The following is a 24277-nucleotide window of genomic DNA, read 5'->3' on the forward strand; positions in this document are numbered from 1 at the left end:
AAAAATAAATCAATTTTAGAATTCAAAGTTAAAGTATACAATTTTATTTTATAATACCTAATTAATATTATTATAATAAGAAACTATACACTCATTCTGCAAACCAATGATGTTGAAATTCAATAAAAAATAATAATAAACATTTTAACTACAATTTAAATTTATTAAACTTAATTGTTTGATGTATTTAATGGACAATAACTATGCGTGTAATTTAACACATTTTCAATTAGTTTGAAATAAAAATATAATTTTTGATAAATTCAACACATTAATTAAACATGATAAGCATTATACTTTATGCAATGCCAATATTATACCATGTTTATACACAATACTATAATATTACTTTTCAAGTTTCTTTCTAATATTCTACTTTTTAAATAAAAAATTGTAATTAATATTAATAACAAAATTACAATATAATTTGTTTATTTTTATAAGCAAATTATGAATAATTACACTTTTAAGATTTGATTTTCCAACATTTATAAAATAAGTTTTATATGGGACATTGTTTAAGTACTTCTAGTTTTTAAAAATATCAACACAAATTGTAATATGTTGAACATAAAGTAAAATCATAAATATAAACATATATATTTAGAATAGGTACATACAAAATTATTTATAAAAAATAATATTTTTAAAAAAAAAACCATAATTTATGAAATTTAACTTTAAAATACCTATTACCTAAATTTTAAAATTTATCTTCAATAAAATATTTACTGTGTATTATATAATATGTTTTCTATATAATTTATAATATATAATTTAGCAACAAGTATTTAGATAAGACTTAAGATAGGAGATCCATTCAATAAGAGTATGCTTCAATCATTCCATTAATTTATTTCCTTAACTATTATGGATTTGTCAATTTGAAGTAAATAATATTCAATAAACTTACTTTGAGTAATGTTAAGATTTTTTGACTCAAATCATAATCAAAATTTGAATACTTGGAATCAGACATATCATAAATGAATACCAACCCACATTTTTGAGTCTTGACGTTTTCAAGAGCTATATCCAGTTGGTAAACAATACCCTATTTCAATAACAAACAATATTTAAAATGTATAATAATATTAGAAACCCTATTGTAAATGGTGTGCATACCTGCAAAGTAGTTTGATGGGAAGAAAATTGTGGTACATGATAACGTGCAGTAAAAACAGCTATAGCAGCACCTGTTGAATCTCTTGTTGGCTATAAACAATGAATACATAGGTAAGTTTAACTGATTATATATACAAGTTAAGTAAGTAAACATTTAGATATTTTTAAAATTAACAATTTATCATTACCAAAATTGTAAATTTTTGAGTTTGAATTTCACTTTTCAACGGTTCAACAGCACAATTAAACCCAAACAGCCCCTCGCGCAGTCTGGTTTCTTCGTGCTGCTCGTACAACAGTACAGCTCTGGTGACATCAAATTTCCTAGCAACCAAAAACTTGAAAGCAGATGATCGGGCTATTGGAGGTTTGTTTTGGAATTTACGCGTCTGATTGATGGTATGGATGAATTCATCTACAGCCTATGAAACAATCAAATAAAACACAATATATTATCATTTGACATACACCTAATCTGGGCATTTGGTGTAGTAACTGTGTATTATAATGCACACCTTTGTGTTTGATAATACAGCGTTGTCTGTAAGTGCAGCGAAACTGCTTTGACAGCCGCCCCACAATAGGTGTACCTATTATATCAGTAAATATCCGCCTTAAACAGATCACTTACCTGTTCTTGTTCCAGCGTAAGATCCCCAATTTCCATTTCGAACGTATTGCGATCATCAACTGTGGAATTATTATTCTTATTGAACACCCGAGCGGTACATTCGCGCCGACTTGCCGGATATGTTAAAGGACCAGACTTTGCACTATTCAACCGTCATTAGGACGGTGACAACGAGCCGTTTGTATGGCACATATTGGGTTGTAGTTGTGATTTTTACTACGTTTCGGTAAACGGAACGATATCGATAACGCGTTAACGAAATCGGATAAAATAATTAATAATATTGTTGTATATTATATTATTTAATATTTTTTTGACCGACGTTTGTTGAATGTTTTGTTAACCTTTTTTATTTTTTTTATCAACGTAACGTATACAGTACGCTACCTGGTGGTGTCAGGCCGTAACTACAAACGACGATAACACAACCACTAGTGTTGACAAAATACGGAGACGCAACCAGTGGCGGCGTCGTCCTTCGAGTAGATACGTGTAATTTGTAAAGGCCATCGGCTAACCCACGCGGTCACGCACAAATATATTTCTAGTTCCGCTCCCTAAATAAATGTCTTTACAAGTTTAAAACAATTTTGACATTTTTTCAAAAATATATGTTCAGTATATTTTCAATTTTTCATACTGCAATCGCGATACACCGGCTCTGTATACCTATAATATCCGTAGTCCGTACCTATTGTTATATTTTTTTCATCACTATATGTTCCCCTCCAGTAAATATAATTCCAAAATTCTAGTTACACCCGAGTATAATACCATAATGACGAATGTAAAATAACAATTTATTTCGTCATTGGGCGCACCACAGACGCATATAGTTATAATATGTATGTAGGCCAAATTACACTGTCTATATATATATATAAAATATATGTAGGTACATTATACGTACGAATTATCAACTTCAGACATGTAAATTATGACGAAATTGCTTTAAATTTAAAATAACTAAATACCTAGATATGCAGTAGGTATACCTAAATATACTTCAAGAGAGCAAATGTGCCCCACCCCTTCCGAAATATACAACAAAATATATTTATTGAATGTGCCTATATTACAATAATATTCGTTTCAATTTGATTATCTTTTATTATTAATATCATTTATCAGTGAGCATTGAATAATATAATATTTCCGTTTTTACTTTTCTCAATTTTTTAAAATTTCTTTTCAAATCCATTTTATTCAAATGCCTAACTGAACTACTGAAGTCCACATAATTAAAAAAAAAATATTATTTCTATCATAAACTTACGATAGACTATTATAATGGTAATAAAGTTCCGACAATTAAAATATTATGATTAACACAACCAGATCCAACATCACCTAAATACGACTTATTTGTGATTAAAATAACACATTTTGACACTGGGCACGGGCCCGGTAAATCAGTAATCATGCAATAAAATAATATGATGGGTAATGCTACTAGAAAACTAAGGAAATGGTATGAACTATAAAAAGAAATTTACCGGTCGGTTAAAAAACTAATCTTATTTATATTCTACCAGCAAAAAAATTTCCAAAAAGCCAAGATGGCGAAGGGACTAAGTTGGTTGTCTATGTTTGCATAATATTTCTTTTACGCGAGCACAACCAATATTATTAATAAATGCGAATGTGTGCGTATATTGATATATCATTCTTTGTGCATTTATTGCACGTGTTGGTACATAGATGAGTGTCGAGAAAGCTTACATTCATAGGTACCACTTAATATTAAACACATATAGTAAAACAAATCGGTATTAAACATTTAACTTTCAAGATATTCGGTTTGCCAAGGCGCGAGAAAAGGTCCCTACACATTAGAAAATTAATTAATGTATAAATCTATATTGATTTAATTTAGGTGACAAATATAATATATACACAAAACATTGTTTTTTATAAAATGCTTAGTTTTATAATTTTGTTTATTTAAAATTAATTTAAGTCCCTTGTTATATACAATAAGTCTTGTATAATAAATCCGTTTGTTATACATGTAAGATATAATTTCTAAAGTCATTAAAAATAAATTACATATTATCTTAGTCGATGAGTATGTTGAATGAGCCTATTCTGATATTACAAGACAATATCGAATGTGAATTTAAAAATTAGTCACTGTCTACAAAATATACCAACACATTGCGATATGATTGTGTACACACTACACGGGTAATCGGTGGTGTAGGTATTCATATTGGGTGGTCATCATATACTTACATACTCATATTATATTGGCACCACGATGACACCGCCCCACCCGATCCGTTTTTAAATAGCAAAACAGTAGTCGGTACATACTACTTATTGTGTCATACATTATATATTTGTGTATTTATATATAAGTAAACGCGTGTAAGATATGTGTTTAAGACATTAAATTCTCGTCCAAATGTGCTACCGCAGCGACTATATAATATGTCTGTTACGAATATTAATAGAATAATGCATATAGGTACAATAATAATAATAATAAAAAAATACGATTGCTCGATAGTTTGTACGCCGGAAATCGGCGTCAACTTGCAGCAATGCTGCACCCGGGCAGATGGTACCTAAATGAATTAATGACGACACAGATTTCGTAATCTATCGAAATAAAAAATTCCGATCCATCCGCAGTGTTGCGGCAATCGTCATCAGCAGTCCGTAAAATATGTACAAATTATTTACGCATTTTGAAACCAGATTTAGTCCGATCAGAATTTATCGATAATCATTGTGATTTCCAGTGATATCATCTGCAGTGATTATTTTTAAAATACGTGGATGACGATAAATGACTGTACCTAGACATGGTATATATATATATATACATAACAAGTATTAAATATAATATGTATATATAGTATATAGTATTACGGTATCGTTCGCTGTACTAATATTCTATTTGATATAAACTGGACTGTACGGACTTGTATATACATACCTATGTTCAATACTATACTTTCGTTTTCTTCAAACTATACACGGCCAAGAGTGTCCGGAGAGGGGAAACAGAGGGGCCATTGTCCCCCTGGAATTTAATGCCTGTATATATAATTTATTATAACACGCGTTTATCGCATAATGATACACCATAATATTACAGTGTTCATAATATAGCTCATAAAATATATTTCTAGAACAAAACATTTTTTTAAGTTTATAAATAATCATTTGTGATAAAATGTTTAATATTGCAGCTCTGCAGTGTGAGATTTTATTCAGCGGTCCCGCTTTAACACATTACTAACGGCTTGTTTATCATACATTTTGAATGTACCCGCCTATAATATACCCATTAAAAATTGTAAACAACATAATTTTTTTAATCCTAACCATGTTTCCTACAACTCAATTGTTATGGTTATTGGTTTGTTTTTAATTTTCAACGAAGGTAGACGTTTCGAAAACGATTGGGCTCTGTTGCTCATCTGTGAGTCTGTGACTATGTTTTTGTGTAAGACGAATTTATAGGTATCAATTATAAAATATTAAAACTTTAAATTAACAAATATATAATGATTAATAAGTATATAAGTAATATAACTAAATATTCTTATCAATTGATTAAAATTAATATTATAAATGAGTATGCGAACGATCACGTAAATTTCGCAGGACGAAGAACACATGTACACAATGTATTTATTTATATTGGTGTGTAATATTATTGCAGTTTGTCATTTTGCAATAGTATATTTACTAACCATTTGAAATCGAAATAATCGAATCATATATGTATCCAGCTGTCAAGTTTCAGCTAGATATATCACAGATTTATCTATTAAAGTAAGGTTATATTACTTGTATTACATATATAGTCTTTAATAGTTTGATTCTCACGTCAACCAACATAATTATAATTTATAACAGCTCACTTTTTTATAACAATTTTTCCTTATTTATTATCAGTTTAACTTATTTTTAGCTACAATTATAATACACGTTATTTATATGACTAATGACTATAGGTCGTACATACGGGTATATACACTACACAAAGTATATCGGTGTACATAATATTATATACGTATGTATCAAACAGTAGGTACTTTTTTCTCAATTTGTATATAATACATATATTTAACAGTTATTATAGTGTTCTAAAGAAAATAATGTTTTTTGGTGCACTTAAATGTTTGTTTTCGCATTTGTAACGACCGGAGAAATACATTGTTGTTATAGGTACTTGTTGTGTCTTTATGTCTTATGTGCATATAAAATATATTATAAGTAAATAAACTTTCTTCGTTTGTATATTGAATCATATACGTATCATTTATATCTACCTATTATAAAGTTATTTTATAATAATTTAAACGTGTCAACGTGTGTCAATAATATACGTATTATAATATGATATTTTTATTAATTAGTATTTGTTTTACTATGTATTTATAATTTTTGAGATTGATTTGAAAACAATTATTTTTTTGATTGGATACATACATATTATATAGTACATATATATCTTAGGATGACGGCGGATTACGAGTGATTATAAAATTATAAAAAAAAAACCAAACCACTTGATCTGCTGTATAACAGGTTTTAACACGGTTACACACATAGGCGTGTGTAGACTTTAATTTCCGATCGAGCCTGGAAGAATTAGTGCCCCTAATTTTTTTTTGACACATTAACATACTAGGTACATACATTCTAATTGTAATAATTATAAATTTAAAACTGTATAATATGTATATACCTATACAAATATAGAATCAAGTTGTATGTGCAATGTGTATACGACATTAATGTGCTAGGCATAAGTACTTGTATATTTTTTAAGTTAAAACTTAATATAATAGTGCGTTATAGAATATATCATATTATACAATATAATGTAGATAATTGTATGTCTTATAGCCAACATTTTTTAGGGTTGGTGAATTTACAATCAATGAAATGATGTCCTGTCAAATGGCAAATGGCCACAAGTATAATATCCAGAGTTTAACGACATGCAGAGTTAGTGGGTCTCCGATGCGAGCCGATTTACAAAAGGCAGTGGTAAACAATTTACTGCGGGGAAGGATACCGATCAAACAAGGGTACGGTTCAACTGAACAGGGTATTTTAACGGTTTGGTCGATGGATTCGGGTATAGGTACCGTCAGAGACGGATCTGTCGGGAGACCAGCAGATGGTATAAAAATCAAAGTTAGTCGTATAAAAAAATTGTTTGTCGTGGTTATTAATTAATAATTATATTTTAAACATCGTTTTTAGATCGTTAGCTTAAAAACTGGCGAATATGTTGGACCCAATACTGAAGGCGAAATTCGTATTAAATCGGTGTCCAAAATGATGGGATATGTCAACGACATGAAAAAAACGATTTGTTCGTACGACGAGGATGGTTGGTTCAGGAGCGGTGATGTTGGATACTATACGGACGATTGCTGTTTGTTCATTGTCGGTCGGATTAAAGAGTTAATGATTTACATGGACGAACAGGTACAATGAGATATTCGATTTAGAATTTCGATCGAAAAACCTTGTGACATTCTTAACATCACGCTATTACATATATACTTACATAATAATATATATTATATAAATGTTCATAGATCGCTCCGGTCGACATAGAAACCGTTTTATTAAGTCATCCTGCCGTGCTCGAGCGTGGAGTGACGGGCAAATACAGTGTTCACGGAGATTTGTTGGTAGGAGTTGTCAAAGTCAAATCTGGTCAAAATGTCGCACCCGACGTACTCGTATCGTATGTCAATGGTAAGATTCTACAGACATGGATAATAATATGTTCCGCCGAAATGTGTTTATAGTTTCTTGTTGTCAAGATTTTGGTAAATATTTTTCAGATAGAGTAAAAGACCACGAGAGACTGCGTGGCGGTATTATATTCGTAGACGATGTGCCTAGAGGTCGATCCGGTAAATTGCAACGAGAAGAACTTCTTAAGCTCGTACGATAATTGTATTTGCATACAATTAATTATTATCAATAAAAAGAACATAACAGTATAATATGGAATTTTTTCACCCGATCAACAGATGGTTAACTGTTTACGTATGTACACAATAATTAAATGAAAATAGGTAGTCATGCACGATTATACGAACTGTAGGTATTAAGTAGATATACTGTATAATATAGTATAAGTATTCCATACTTGTATTTTCATATTTTATAAAAGTAAAATTGTTTTAGTGAAGTAATTACTAAGCAGTTCTCAAAATTTGAATTGAAAAACAATTTAAAAAATAAAAGCGCAAAAGTGTAAAAAAATGTCACATTGTAGAGAAAATATGATATTGATCTCAAAACAGTTAATTAGTTAAATAAAAAAGAACAAAATTAAATAATTAAATATACATTAGTACGTTATAACTGAAGTATGTAGTTTGGTGGTAGTGACAAAATAAGATGATTCATTAAAAATCAAGCAACATTTAACCAAGTTAAAAAAAAGCAATATTTGCACAGTTGAGAATATTTTAGAGGTTAGGGAATACTATATTTACATAGCATAATGTCTTGGAATATTTTATAAATGTTGAGAATAAAATAATAATTAATTTTAATTAATATTTAATATTTTAAATTTTATAAATTTCAATTTTGAGGTATAGCTATACAATTATTTTGAATTCTAATTTAGTTTAAAAAATGTATTGTTTTATGTTAATCATATTATTATGAATCTTTTTATAAAAAATGTTTAAAAATTGTAATATTCATAAATGTCTCAAAAAGAACTTAAAATTTCCTAAATAATGTTAAATTGTATCATGTCCAAAAATATTAACATTTTGTAAAAAGATCAGTGATATTTAACATAAAATTTATTTTGTACAAAAATATCTTGTATCCATTAAAATGGTTTTATTATTGGCTTGTCTTGGTTAAGTACTAGTTTACTTTTGACTCTTCCCCTCTTATACTACCTACAAACTAGATCCTGTTTTTGACCCAAACCACTCTCAAAGTTGAATAATTAAGCATTTTTACTACCTATTCCAAAAGGTGATGGACAGACACGTAAAAATTAAAAAAGAACATCATTGTAAAATCAATACATACGTTGTTTTGCTCATAATATGAATTCAATAAAAAAACTATAATTGTATATAGCGATACCATCTAGCGACGAAAGTCTACAACCTGCGATATGAAATAAGGCTTCGTTAAATGAAAATCCAGAACTGTACTAGGGTCTAGGTTTGAAACATAATAATATTGTACAATGTAACAGTTGTTAGGAGTATATATAATTATATATATATATACATATATATATATATGTGTGTGTGTGTGTGTATGTGTGTGTGTGTGTGTGTAATATATATATTTACATAATACATTTTTAATTAAAACAATTAATTGGTTTCATAATACATTACACATGTATTACTATTATACTAAACCAGTATTATTTTATACTGTTCAAATCCTTTGAAATTTAAATTATTAAACGATTAAAGTTTAACATTGTATGCACGAATATCTTGAAATTAAAAAGAAAAATTCCTAACACTTAAATATTACATCAAATATTTTAATATAAAATTATACTATACAATTTTAATAAATAATATATGATTATATTTAATATTTTTTTTATATCAATCTCCAATTTAATTGGTCAAAAGTGCATTATGTACCTCACATATATAGTATTATATACAGTATAATTATTATATTTAATATTGTCGTGTAAAACAATTTCTTATACTTATACGATTTATCAATTGATAAGATCTATAAAATATATACATCAAATATAGGACGGAAATATTTTTTTTATTGTTGTCGAATAACAAAATTATAATGTGTTAAGATAAAAATCGAAACTTTTAAAGATTAAAATGAGCCAAACTCATCTATCCACGATTGATATTTTTCAATGTCTTGACTGGTAACAGTTTTTCGACACCTCTCAATAGCTTCATTAAAATCTTGGACCGTTACTGGTAAGTCTATGTCAGCACGTTTTATGTTCTTGATTTGGTCCGGAGTTTGTCCGACGATCTTACGTCTCATGCCCATCATAGCTGCGTCCCGGCAGACGTTAGCAATATCCGATCCTGTGTAGCCTCTTAATTTGTTAGCTACGAATCTATAATCGAATGATTCGTCCAAGTTTACGCCTTCCAAGCACAGTTTCAACAACGTTATCCGCGACTCGTCTAGTAATCAACAATTTATATTTTTTATTTATAGGCTGTTATACTACAACAGGTTCTGGAATATATTTATAAATTATAATTAACAATTAATATAAAATATGTATATGCATACATCGAAAAACGAAACTGTTGATAAAATTTGTGCAAATGAGTATGAACTCGGCTAAAAAATATATGTTTGTTTATAACATTGTTTGTAAGCTCGACTCGAAAATAGAGGTTATTAAAAATATTATAAACTCAACATAAATGACTCGTAATTATGATATAATTTGTAATTTTAAAAACACTAAACTTTAAAAATAAAAGTAGAAAATCATAATATGGGTATTTAAAAATGTATAATTTTATAATTGACATAACTATTGTTTTAAAATAAGATAAAACGAACTGTACAATAGGTAGGTACTTATAAGTTATAACTAATTTAAGTTATTACAATTTTTCATAAATTATAGTATAACAAAAAAACATATTGGAAAGTATAATGACTATAATGAGAATCATCTTCTTGTCATATGTTTTTTAAATAATGTTTGATAGTAATAATTCTCGTAAAAAAAAAATAGAATCCAGTTTACCCTTGTTATGGAGTCCAATTAAATCAAATAAACACTATTAATTATACATGTTTGATTTTGATTACAGATTATTTCAACATTTTTATATTTTTATAGTACTAAGCGCATTTTATGAAAAATACAATTACCATTTGGTAACGGCAAATATATTCTCTTTTCGAAGCGTCTTCTGAAAGCGTCATCAATATCCCATGGATGATTAGTGGCTGCCAGAACCATGATAGATGGGGTATTTTCTTCGTCACTATATTATAATGTTATAAATAATTCGATTTTTTGAATAATAAATGTCACGTATGTTAGGTTAGGTTAGGTAATCAATTATTCATGTCTAGAAATATTCACCTGGACGAGTTTAAGCCATCCATGTGAATCAAGAGTTCTGCTTTAAACCTCCTAGACGCTTCGTGTTCGCCTTCGGAACCCCGTAAGGAACACAGCGAGTCTACTTCGTCTATGAATATTGTTGACGGCGAATGGATTTTTGCCATTTCAAACAATAATCTGACCAATTTCTCCGATTCTCCTCGGTATTTAGACGTCATCGTAGACGAGGAAACGTTGAAAAACGTCGTCCCGCATTCGGTAGCCACAGCCTTGGCCAACATTGTCTTTCCGGTACCGGGCGGACCGACCATTAAAACACCCTTCCACGGTCTCCGGATACCCTACAAAACCCAACATCGTTATTCAACTATATATGTCAGCTGTAATAGTAGGTAAGTATAAACACCTAGTATACTATTAAAATATTGTAATGTCACTGTATACCAGTATGGGATGTTTTCTTAATAGTATACACCTATTATTAATTGTGAATTTGGGAATACGAATAGAATATTTTGTCATTTTGATTAAAATAATAGAAATAAATGATAAATGTTATATAATAATAAAATCAAACCATAATAACATAACACCATGACATCATAGTCTATAGTCTAATAATCTATATGCTTTTATAATATAATATGAATCTATAATTTATATAAGCTGAAACGTTTTAACATAATATTACAAACATCATGATATTTATATATTATATTTTATATACATTATTATAATATATTTATAACAATGATATGTAATATATAATGTATAATGTGCACAAGAACTTTAGAAAGTAGATTATTAAATTATATTAGTATACGTGTGATACTAAATATAACGGCATCATAAATCATTTTAATAAGTCAATATTTCTTAATCTCTATATATTTAATGATTATGTGCTGTTTATACTGAATACTATACGTTTAGATATCGATTATGACTAATCTTTGATTTTTACAGCATATTAGATCTCAAGCTACTGCTTGACTGTCTCAAGCTATAGCTTATACAGAGCTATATATTTTATAAAATGTAACCTATTGGCGCATAAATATTTATATTTTAACATAATAATGTAGGTGCCTATATTGTACACAATACTACGTTTACGTACCTTAAAAAAATCGGGCATCAGCATCGGTAGCACCATGGCTTCTTGTAGTAAAGTTTTCGCGTGCTTCAATCCAGCGATCCGATCCCATTGGACATTGGGATTCCTTTGTAAAATGTCTTTTTCGATGATGTCTACCAGATGAGGCTCATAACCAATGACGGTTTTGGTTTTCTGCGGTTGTTTCTTATGGTCTGTGGGTCGAGGAGCCGTCGACGGCGTAGAATGATGAAGGGGCGGTATGACAGGCTTTGTTCTATATCCACCAGGATGTGAACAACACCTTTCAACACGAACACAAAATATTGTTTACAATATAAGGTCATCTGTATAAAATACTTCGTTTACCTGTCCCTTCTTGTGTGTATAGCGGGCAATAACTCTGGATCTCTTTTTCTTAAAGAAGCGGCCCATTTCTCTGATGGACCGTTTGGTTTGTATTGTTGCTGATTATTATTACCGTTAGAACGATTATCTAAATATAATATTTCAACTTTTAGCTGCCAATAATAATAACTTAGTTAAAATTGTTTTATTTATTAAGTGTATATCTTACCATTATTTGCACGATTAGCGTTGGATGCTAAATTTTGTGTTTGCGTTTGTTGTGACGAGGATCTGTAAAGGTGTGATCGTTTTGACGATTGGTTTGTTCGTCGAACGGGTTTAGAAAAAGATGCAAATGATGAAAATGGATCTAACAATGAGTCCATCATACGAGCAACTTCTTGTTGAACTATCCATCCTGACGGTCTATTATTAGATAGTCTGGTTTTAAAAATAAAGTTATACGAATTAATATTTAAATCTAAATCGAATAGGAAAACTAACCACAATATTCAAAACTACAACAGTATAATATATCAGCCTGCTGCAACACGAAGCATGCTGCCGAACACAATTTATTAAAATAACTAATACCTAATATAATATCACAGTGGGTCAATGAATTTCATTATGCTTCCTCGGGGGATCAAAAACCGTAGGGAAATTGTTCAACGAAACCTAAACAAAGCGTTCTTGGCATTACTATACAAATCTATAATAATGTATATACAATTTAGCGTCGTATGAAAAGAATTGACAAGCATTACCCAACTTAAAAGAAGCTCATAATAAATAGAACTTTTCAATAAAAACTATACAATTGAATTATTATTAGGACATAGCATAATATTAGCGCTGGGAATAATAATACAAAAGCAATTACAGAATTTAAACAACCCGTAACTTAAACTCAACTTTTTTTAAAGTAAGCGTTCTTACTAACCGACAACACATCAAAATCGTTTCCAAATTTTATACTCAATAGCACAATTAACAATAGGAAGCAAAAATAAAATACGAATAAATACAAAGACGAGTATGAACAACTTATTTTTATCATATTAAAACACTTAAAAAACATTTGACTTCTAAACTATACTATTAAATGACTTTGATGACAGTTAACAGGTATTCCTGATCATAGATATGGTATCTATACTATAGATATCCTACATCCTTCCTAGGCCAATAGGTCTTGGTGCTTGCCTTGAACTAACATTTCAACTTTCAAATATACTTACATGTAACATATGAAGGCTGTCAGTATAAAAGAAATACACATCCACCGTGCTTATGGATTCCAAATTATCAATTATATTAAATTGCATTTCATTTATCATAAATTAGCATAATATTATGATAATTATTATTAATCATCATCAATATTATTATTATTCTAAACATTATAAATTAAGTTACAGTGCTAGGGTATAGATGTAAATGGTGTAATATATTATATATTAGGTGACTGTGTAAACTAAAACATAACGCCAATAATAATTTATAATACATTGAATATATGATTATAAGTAGTATCAGAATGAATAACATTAAAATACAAATAAATCACAACTCTGAATAGAATCATATTACATATCAGTACTCCAGAAATAAGACCATATTAGCTATCCTCGCTTTTTTCTATTCATTATATAACGTAGAAAAATACATTAGTTTACGAGCGTACAAATAAATTGCATCATAATATACTAGCCATTATCCACATGACAAAAATATATAATACAATTATTGTAACTTTCAATAAAACATTTAATTAAAAAAACACTAAAAATAGAAATACCTTTACTTTTCAATGTCAATGTTGACAACTCATTAATAAAAATTGATTGAAAATTACTTTAAATGAAATTTATTTTCGTGAGTAAATATTATATCATGATGATACTAAAATAAGAATCGTAAAAAAAAATAACACATCATTTAATAAATATAATAAATACAACTAGAAAATTTGAAACTAAAATTAAGAAAACTATTCAATAAAAAAAAACATATGCGAAATTGAAGTTTTTTGCATATTTTAAAATCCTGACTATTATTATTATCATACAATTTATAGCAATGAACTATATACAACTATAGTATAATATCAGAGTGATTTACATTTTAAATAATTAAAAAAATGCTAAATATTAGTGTTTCATAACTTGTATAGATTTAATCACTATACACGGTAATTGACTTATATTAAATTATTAATTTTATGTTTATGTTTATCCACCAGCGTTTTGTCTAGAAAAGGTAATCACCAACTCACCAGGCTGTGTACTTTATAGAAAAATAAATAATGCAGTGTAATATAGCTTGTGCTATCAGCGAAAATGATTTCTGGCAATCGAGATTCCTCTATCATAATACAATATAAAGGTGTATAAAAATTATATTATGTCAGAATATCCGTTCTTATTTTCTTAAATTATTCGTTATTAGTATGATAAGTAAAATAAGTATAATTAATAAATTGAATTGATATCAATGGTAAATGTGTGTGCTTATTAAATTATCAAGCCATATCCAAAAAGATAGTTTATAATATGTAATGTGGGTAAACAAAGACAATACAAATATTATATATTATGATTTTAGTGGGGTACTTACTGAAAAAATGGATCATTAAAAAAAGGATTATTATGCATAATATTAATCCACGTTATATTTTAATACATTAAAATTGTAACTAATATATTATAATATAATTATATAATATGAATAAGATTTGTTGAAATGAATAAACGTGAATAAAATATGAATATAATACATATACTATGGTAGGCGTTCATACTATAAAGCGATACAAACGTGTAGCCATAGTAATGAAACATGGTTACGGATAATGGGTCGAAATCATAATAAAATAACTATATAATATATATATCATATTTTTTAATAAATTTCACTTATTTCGAAAACATATCTTTACGTATTGTGTTGATAACGAATAAAAAACACAACAACAATTTTAATTATGTTAAATAAACATTTAAATTGAGAAATTATATCCACATAATAATGTGTACTGTGTAGCTATATAGTTTAGAGTTATACACAAGATTGTACGGAGATAAAAAAAAATGTTTAATATTCAATAATAATTTTAATAGTGTGTAAGTGTGTTATAAAGAAATGACATCCATTCTTCAATTTGTTGACGATAAAAAATAATTATCTAGTTATTTTGTAGATATGTATTATGATAATAATAATAATTCATTAATATCATACAGTCATAACCCGTTTTTATTTCAAACCTAAAACGTACCCAAAAATTATTTTATTTTAAAAATATATTAGCATCCTTATTTGAATATAAACGGGAACAGAAATGTGATTAAATAGGTCAAAAACACTTGTCACGCAACCCTTTTTCAAAAAAGCATATACTTTGGTATAGATATCAACCAAAAAGGAAATGCCGAATTTCACTTCGCCAACATACGCGTGTCTAATTTCATTGACCTCCTCTGGCCCCAACATCGATCGATAGACTTTACATGTTTTCTTTATAGGCAAACATAACTGACACATTTTTTGACATAAGTAAGTTTATATTTTTATTTCAAGTGAGCGTTTTAAGTACTATTATATTGGTTATATATAATTCATGTTACTATTCCTATTTTTGGTTTTAGAATATAAATTATTGCTCGGATAATTAATTTTTGGTTAAACTATAAACTTCGACATTTTTTCTCATGCATAAAATATATTTTTAATATTCGATAATTTTCAAGTCATATATAAACTCATCGGAAACAACTTTTTACTTTCTTTACTGAAATAAATAGACAAAATACTTTGATTGGATTGTCAATTAATTGTAATTTTATTAACTCATACTATTTTTTAATTAGTTCTCATTTATTCACATTTTATTATACATTTATATGTTAAATCATAATTATTATGTTTGATTCGAAGACTGCTATTATAAAATTATTAAGTAGTAGTAATAAGAATTAAATATATCATTAAAATAAATTATATATGTCTGAAAGGCACATTCTATTTGTATCGTCAAATTACAATACAAAAAACTGGATATATATCCACAATTAAATTAAATTATCTGTTAATTATGTATATTTATATAGCAACTGTATCTATAGATCAATATTATAAATAGATACTTAATAAGTACCTACCTAATATTTTCTAATAAATAATAATGATTAATGAATAATTATAAATTCAGCTATCCAGTATCCATTAATAACTATGCATTTAAATTGTTACTTTTCTTAGAACTTAAAAAAATAACTAAATATATGTATTGAATGATTGCATAATACAACGCATATTTTATAGACAAAATGATTTGGTGATAAATGATTCATTAACTAAAAATAATTATACGGCAGAATATTTATAAAAATATTGTTTAATTTAATAAATTCACATTTTATTTTACAGACAACCTTGGGAAATTAAAAATCAAATCAACCCAAAAGGCACGCTGTCCGAATAAACATAACATAATTGACATTATAAATATTCAAAATTTAAATGTGTTTATTAATTTATATTCTATACATTTATTATACTATTATGTATAATAAAAATAATAATTGAGTGAAAATCAACTAACAATATACCCGCATACGCATATACGAGGTCGAACTTGCCCATATTTTAGATAATGAAAAAAAAAAGAATTAATTAATTTAATTCAAAATACACGAAAGTTGTTTTTATAATATATACGACATTACTATATTAGTATATGACGACGTTTTAAAAACGAAAAATGGTTCTGTAACGGCGTATTAAATATGCAATTTAGCTACACAACTGGTGGAGAAATCAGGCATAATTGATAATTCATTATTCTTACCACAATAAAAACGATTAAAGGTCAATATTTATAAACTATTATAATATAATATAGGTAAAATATATGGTGTATTAAATCTGTCGATAATTTATTCTACACCACTAATATTAGTAAATTATTATCGACGTCCATATGATATTCAATCGTGTACTTCATCAATAATTACGATAGAAATAAAATGTGTTATTGAAAGTGATAGTTGACGATGTCATCTCGACAATCTCAACTGGGAAACTGTACGAAAAGGTCCGTCGTTTCTCGAATCGTCTTTGAACTGGTGTTTCGGTGAGGGGTCGGACTATAACAGAAGATTGCTGGTGACTAAACTTAATGTGTTAATGATCGCACGGTAAAAAAACTCGTTCGTTGTGAACCACATTTGATTGAATATGGCGATTGTGAATAGATATCGGTATTAGAAGTCTCCCTAGATGACCATACAGCATATATTATACTGTATACGTATAGCCTTAAAGGCCCGTTACGAATAAATGATGGTAAGACATAAAATGATATAAAAACACGCAAAGGTATATGGCATTTTCAATCGAATTCCGCGCAACACATACGTGAAGTCTGCAGTCCTAAGTTGTTACGTATTATATTTATGTATAATATTACCCGGGAGGAAGTTTGTACAAGTGTCTCGTGGTGACCGGTACGGTCATCTGTATCTCGAACTCGACGTTTCGACTACCTTCGGACATGGTGATGTTGTGGCGACTATATTATATTAGAACAGCAATAAATGCGCTGTCGCCACTGCTTGAGTGGACACGACCCCTGGGCGCGTGCGCTCGTAAAAGTGTATATGACGCGGTTGTCCAGCACGCCACGGTGGCGGGTCGAGGGTTTCGGACGACTCGTGTAGGTCGTTGTCGGCGAACTCAAAACGCGATCGCCTACCCTCCCCCGCACCGTAAAACCACCACTATCACCTCCACCGCCATTGACCAGGTGAACGCAAGTGTTATACCGGACTTCTGGTGCGGGGGTAACAGCGGCGGCGAGAACGTTGCCCCCAAGTGCAATTATATTATATATACATATATATATATATATTATATAAGTACGGCAAAGTCCAGCGTTATTCCATCATATAATAACATTACGAGACGATTGCATGTAATTACGCACGAAATTACGATGTACGTTTATTAGAGGGTACATATCGATCACCGAGTATTAATGTTATCACTAGTTCAGATCACTCGCGTAAAGGTCAATGGTACGCGCTAAATATAATAACAGGAGACGGTCCGGAAAATGATATCGTTTTCCCGCGATCGAAGGTATCGTGTATGGACTGATGCAACGACGTTTTTCCGCCGATTGTAGATCCTATTGCAAGCTGCATTAATTACTACATTTTAATACATATATATATATATAGTTCGTAATTCGCATATCATAATTCACAAGTATACGAATATACGATATAATATATAGGCAAACGTAATTTATAGTACGATTTTAGTAATGATATAATAATACAGAATTTTGATCAAATTCATCAAAATTATTTTGAAAAATAGATCGATGCCATAAAACAACATTCGCTGTCTACTTCCTTATTTTCATAAATATATCATATAAATTATATGATTATTGTATTTTAAATATACAATATAACTACCTATATGTACTGGAGTACTATATAGGTTTTCTGATTTCGATTAATCTTAATAAATTTCAATAAAATAAAATTAGGTGAGATTACCATTACCATATACTTAAATGACTAAATAGTAAATAAGTTGGCCAATATTATGAATTATAACTATATTTGGCATTAGATCATTTTTATTTTTATTACTGATGTATAGAAATAAAATAATAAAGGTAAACAAAATATTTTATACAAAATATTAATAATAATACTTAATCCGATTATACAAATTTTATATTTTTGGAAATATAAATCGATTTCGCAAACATACGTGACAATCGACTGTTTTAAATTTCGATGAAAGTTCGTGTAATCAAAAGGCTGAAATCTACATTTGATTGATATGAACTATTAACTAATAAATAATAATATTTGCATAGTGATTATAAAAATAATAACATAACTCACATTAAAAGGAAAAGATATCATATTTTATCATAATATACTACATTCTACAACAGTATAGGTACTCGTATTATTAATAATTAATAATTACTATTAATTATTTTATTTTTATAATAATATATATATATACACAATACAGAGTGTACCGTGAGGATTTACCTGAAATAATGGAAATATCATAATTCTGATTTTTAATAAGATTCACAGAGACAAGAACTACAAATAAGTCATGTTATAATTTATTTTAATGTTTTGGTAAAAAAGTTAAAAATTTATTTTTTTATATATATATATATATTTGTAGTTTATTTTTCTGAAAATATTGTGGTCCAACATTTTAATTTCATGAATCTCCTAATTTTTAATATTTTTCCTAGTTTCAAAAAAATTGCGAATTATTTAATACTCAATGATGTTCAGATATGTTCACTCAATGAGTGAACAGTGGTATCATTGTATCAAACATATGACCCGCGTACTCGTACAACCAGCGAACGCTTTCAGTGTTTTTCTCGAAACTAGAAAAAATATTAAAAATCAGGGGATTCATGAAATTAAAATGTTGAAACCTCAATATTTTCAAAAAAATGAACTCTACAAAATGGCTGTCTTCAATTTTTTTTTTTAAATAATTAAATAAAAAAATATATTTTTTAACTTTTTTACCAAAATATTAAAATATAAAATATTTGTAGTTCTTATCCATGTGAATCTTATTAAAAATCAGAATTATAACATCTCCATTATATCAGGAGATATCGCAACGGATAAATCCTCACGAGACACTGTATATTTATTATTATTTAATATATTATACTTTTAAAATTTTTAATTTTTATTTTTTAGAATAGAATTTCCTTTTGGTTACCCTTTACGTATCAACTCCACTCATTTAAACTTTCATAATTTAAATATGGTTACACGATTTTCACATGATATATAAAGTTTGATACATAACATGTTACATGTTATAGATGAACAGACGAGTGCTTTATATGTATTCATATAATAATAAAAATAGCTAATATAGACGATAGTCGATTATATTGTAATATACCCGTATCCGTTGACAGGAGGTAGGATCAATCCGTTCAATCCTGTAGCCGGTCCACCGCCGACGGTAGCGATCGTAATCGAGTGAGGGTGGCTTTGGACGGCAAACACTTTGCGCCTCTGATCGGCGGTTACTCCGTCAACGTGCACCATGACGACGTCGGTGAACGGCGGGCCCGTCCTTTGCAGTTGTACACATCGAACGCGTGAACTAACTGCACATTGACCGGAAGGAACGCAATACATTATTATAATATATATATATGTATATTAAACAGCCTTTATTGTGGTGTAGGTATACGTCGCGGGTGCATTGAACCGGCCGCCGTCACCACCACCACCGGAACCGGCAAAACTGAAGACGTACCTAATATGGATTTGGTATACATATACAGCTAACACAACGATCGAGGGCTACATTTGCAGAGTGAATTATTAATAAAAAAAATGGATATATACGTAATTTGTGTGAGCGTTTGTATGTATACATATATATACAGCATACACTCAACTATATTTAAGGCACGCCAAGGAAGACAACGGAACGTCGACCCAGTGAACCCAATTTATACGTATATACATATAAATATATAATATACGTTATTATATATTATATATATACGTTTTTACAGGTATTTGAATACAATAATAATATATACACCCACGATTATTAAAATATGTGTGTAATAATTGTTTTATTATTTTTTATATAGCTTTAAAGGTACTCGATTATACACTCCAATAGATAACTGATTAGGCGATTAATGTCATTGCCGGGTCATGAACTCAAACCCGTGTATAAATAGAAGCAGAATAAAGCGAATAAATCATTCAACACAAGTGATTATTGGGCGGGGAGAGGGCTAAAACGTAAACAAATTTTTGCGTGCACAACCTATGCCGTATTACCGTCACCATTTACTAACCGACAACCATCGATATTACACGTCTTGTATACACGATCGAAGGAAGTGGAGATTTTTTTTAATTATTCATAGGGTTTTTTTTTCTTTTTAAATTATAATGTTTCATTAACAAACAAATTTTAACAATTAAAACATATAGTAAAAAATCATAAATTATCAGTTTCGTTGTATATTTCTCTACTATGGTTGTAAAAAAATATACGTAATAAATAAGTAATAATCTATTACTTGTTTTTACTGTATACAATTATTATAAACGACCTTAACGCTAAAAAATAATGCTTAAATACTTTACAATTAGTTTACATAATTACTAAATGCGTATTTAAATATATGTATTATTTAAAATAAGTCATTATATATCATTACTCTTCTTAAAAAGAGCAATAAAGACTGTTTGGTACAACAATAATGGTCTTCAGAATATTGTTTGATTGATTGCGTCTTCATATATTATACTAATTTAACTCAATGACATAGTATTCACAACAAGAATGTCACTGTTCGATCCATTACCATAATAGACTTTAAACACCATAAAACAAAAAATTATACAAATTTAAAGAATGTAATAAGTAATGAGCTATTTATATAATAAGTAAAATTTTTTGCTTTTTTTGTCACAAGAAATATTTTTTTACTTTTATTCCAGCTTCGTTTTTTTTTAAATAAGATGCAATCTTTTGTTATTATAAAATATTAAGCGGATGATTTTTTGAACATATTAATGTATCTATATCAACATTTTAATGAGTAGTTTCTGATTAAGGTAATTAAAATATATATACCTATTATAACGAGACCAGGGAAAACCTGGTGTTGAAATAATACACTACAGTGGATAATGATCCTTAAAATAGGTTTCATAAAAATTTAAAAATATATGTTGTTTAAACAATATTATTACAGTAAAACCTGTGTAATTTGGAAACGATTGGGACCGGATATTTTTTCCATTTTAGACAGGTTTCCATTTAATACAGGTTGTAAAAAAAAAAATCCCGATAGATCTTTATTTCATGTATATTATATATATTAATTATTATTGCATTTTACCTACTTTTTATTCTACATTATACACTATACACTATTATATTTATATACTCCAAAATTCATCTAATGTTTTTTGTTTTATTATTTGACTTGCCATTTTCTTTTCTACTAAATTTTTTAAGTTGAGAATTGATTCAAGAAGCTCATTTTCATTATTTTGATCCAATGCGAACATTTCTAATCGTTTTATTTCATGGAGGGCGTTTTTGTACGTTTTAACGAAATAATCTATATAACTGATATAGATTATATTTATTGACTAATAATTTTAAAATACATGACATATTATTTCCATGATATACAGGTGCATAACAAAAAAATCGTTTCCATTTCCACGTTAAACAGGTTCCATCTTATTCAGGGAACGATATATTTAAAAATACATTAAGTTCGCCGGGACCGTAGCATTTTTCCATAAAAGTCAGGTTTCCACGTTATTCAGGTTCCATATTACACAGGTTTTACTGTATAATTACTTCCATAATTTTTATACATTATAAAATGTTAATAGCTTAAAACCAATAAGTAATTATACATTTATACTATAGTAACTATAATTTAAAATCAGCCTCTTTCCATATATTGCAAAGCTAATGACACAAATTATTATCGTAAGATCACAAAATTGAGTAATTTAAAAATACCTACTACTCGTTCGAATTTTATTTTGATTTATAAACATTTTTAAAAGAGTCATCATTCAAAATACGAAGTTGATAATTGATATAATATAAGAAGTATAATATAATTACACATGAATTATATTCACAGATTTTTCAAACTTAAATACACGTGATCATCACATGAATATTAATTCATGTTGAAATCTGAAAGCTCTAACTAGTGGTGGTCAAACGGGTAGGGGATGAGGGGTATAGATCCTCTCATGACTTTTTTACTTTAATATAATTATATAACAATTCAATTTATGTATATTATTGTACTATAATGTTAATGTATTCAATTCTGATTTCTGTTTTAATTTTTACGCCACATCCCCCCCCCCTATGACAAAATCATTTGACCACCACTGACTATAACCATATTGCCAAAGGACACTTCACAAATGGCATAAAAAATCTAAGTATTTGGAAATATGATCTTTAAGTATACTTACTTTAAAATTCAAGAAATCAAAATTTAAATAAATGAAAGAGTAAAGCAAGTATGGTGAACCAACCTTTGCAAGGGTTGTCGAGTTTGTAAAATTTCCAGTATGAACTGATTTTTCGGAATCCAAAAAGTGATTATTTCTTTATCTACAATATACACATGGTTCTTGTCTGCATAAAATAAAAAAAGTAATGTAAATTATCATTTCAAGTCATCACATCAGATCAACAGTTGTTCACTGAATCGGAAAAAAGGTACGAAAACGACGTTACATCGTTGCGGTATTAAATATTGCATAGATGCGTGAGTACAATGTACTATACACAGTACACACATTACATACTATAATATTATGATAAATTATAAGTACCTACCTGTACGCAGCTCTAAAATATTTACTGGAGAAAGATTTGATTTTTTATATATTTTTTTTAAATTTTATATTTTCCAATAAAATTATTTTATTAAAAAATGATTGAAAACTAATTTATATGCTAGAAATATTAAGATTAGATAATAAATATGTTGGTTATTAAAATAATCTCAGCGATGTGTAACATATCATTTTAATATGAAAAAAAAATACAGCCGTACAACAGTTTTACGACTATTAAATACTATTACATAATATTATGTATAATTGTTTTGTTACAGCCGCAAACAATAAACTGAATAAACGATTGGTCTTGATCTCGTATATTATTTCGGTTTACGATATAAATTTTACCGGTTATTGACATATTTTGTAATAATATGTTCTATTATACTGTGCATTCAGTTCGAACAAAATATCGCGACCCGCCCACGGGTTAAGCATCCGGTGCGTTATCATTTGGATTTCCCGTAGCCGCGATTATTGTGATCGCCACGTCCGGTTAACCGTAAGGTACTTAATACCTACTGGCGATATAGAATAAAAACGTAAAAAAAAGCGCGTAGGACGAT

The 24277-nt window shown here is 28.4% G+C and overlaps 3 protein-coding genes across 9 annotated transcripts in view; 1 reads left to right on the forward strand and 2 right to left on the reverse strand.

Moving 5' to 3' along the window:
- Nucleotides 1–2102, reverse strand: part of LOC132930366 (tyrosine-protein phosphatase non-receptor type 9) — a 19469-nt gene extending 17367 nt beyond the window's left edge. The window contains exons 1-4 of the mRNA XM_060996197.1: nt 1757–2102; nt 1314–1547; nt 1126–1215; nt 914–1054 (exon numbers count right to left, since the gene is read on the reverse strand). Of these exons, the coding sequence (XP_060852180.1) occupies nt 914–1054; nt 1126–1215; nt 1314–1547; nt 1757–1792 (501 nt within the window). The 5' untranslated portion in view covers nt 1793–2102. The remainder of the gene's footprint in view (nt 1–913; nt 1055–1125; nt 1216–1313; nt 1548–1756) is intronic.
- The window catches only part of LOC132930370 (luciferin 4-monooxygenase-like), a 27926-nt gene extending 6536 nt beyond the window's left edge, over nt 1–21390 (forward strand). For 2 of the 5 annotated variants that reach the window (XM_060996208.1, XM_060996209.1), the window contains exons 2-9: nt 6626–6919; nt 6989–7216; nt 7330–7492; nt 7582–7789; nt 10558–10719; nt 10794–11209; nt 20261–20872; nt 20954–21390. In XM_060996208.1, coding sequence (XP_060852191.1) covers nt 6665–6919; nt 6989–7216; nt 7330–7492; nt 7582–7694 — 759 coding nt within the window. In that variant the 5' untranslated portion in view covers nt 6626–6664 and the 3' untranslated portion in view covers nt 7695–7789; nt 10558–10719; nt 10794–11209; nt 20261–20872; nt 20954–21390. The remainder of the gene's footprint in view (nt 1–6625; nt 6920–6988; nt 7217–7329; nt 7493–7581; nt 7790–10557; nt 10720–10793; nt 11210–20260; nt 20873–20953) is intronic. The other 3 variants (XM_060996210.1, XM_060996207.1, XM_060996211.1) reach the window with 2 other exon arrangements.
- On the reverse strand, nt 9503–23836 carry LOC132930369 (katanin p60 ATPase-containing subunit A1-like). 3 transcript variants are annotated; one of them, XM_060996206.1, is made up of 8 exons: nt 23707–23836; nt 23400–23502; nt 12491–12702; nt 12283–12409; nt 11938–12217; nt 10836–11158; nt 10619–10734; nt 9503–9909 (listed from the first exon to the last, which is right to left on the reverse strand). In XM_060996206.1, the coding sequence occupies exons 3-8, from the start codon at nt 12648–12650 to the stop codon at nt 9584–9586; spliced, it is 1332 nt and encodes a 443-aa protein (XP_060852189.1). In that variant the 5' UTR covers nt 12651–12702; nt 23400–23502; nt 23707–23836; the 3' UTR covers nt 9503–9583. The 3 variants fall into 3 exon arrangements, with proteins under 3 accessions (XP_060852189.1, XP_060852187.1, XP_060852188.1); XM_060996204.1 differs by lacking the exons at nt 23400–23502; nt 23707–23836 and adding an exon at nt 20245–20486; XM_060996205.1 differs by lacking the exons at nt 23400–23502; nt 23707–23836 and adding an exon at nt 17735–17851.
- Between the last annotated feature and the right edge of the window lie 441 nt (nt 23837–24277).

Source organism: Rhopalosiphum padi, chromosome 4 (genome assembly GCF_020882245.1).
Source record: "Rhopalosiphum padi isolate XX-2018 chromosome 4, ASM2088224v1, whole genome shotgun sequence".
NCBI lineage: Eukaryota > Metazoa > Arthropoda > Insecta > Hemiptera > Aphididae > Rhopalosiphum > Rhopalosiphum padi.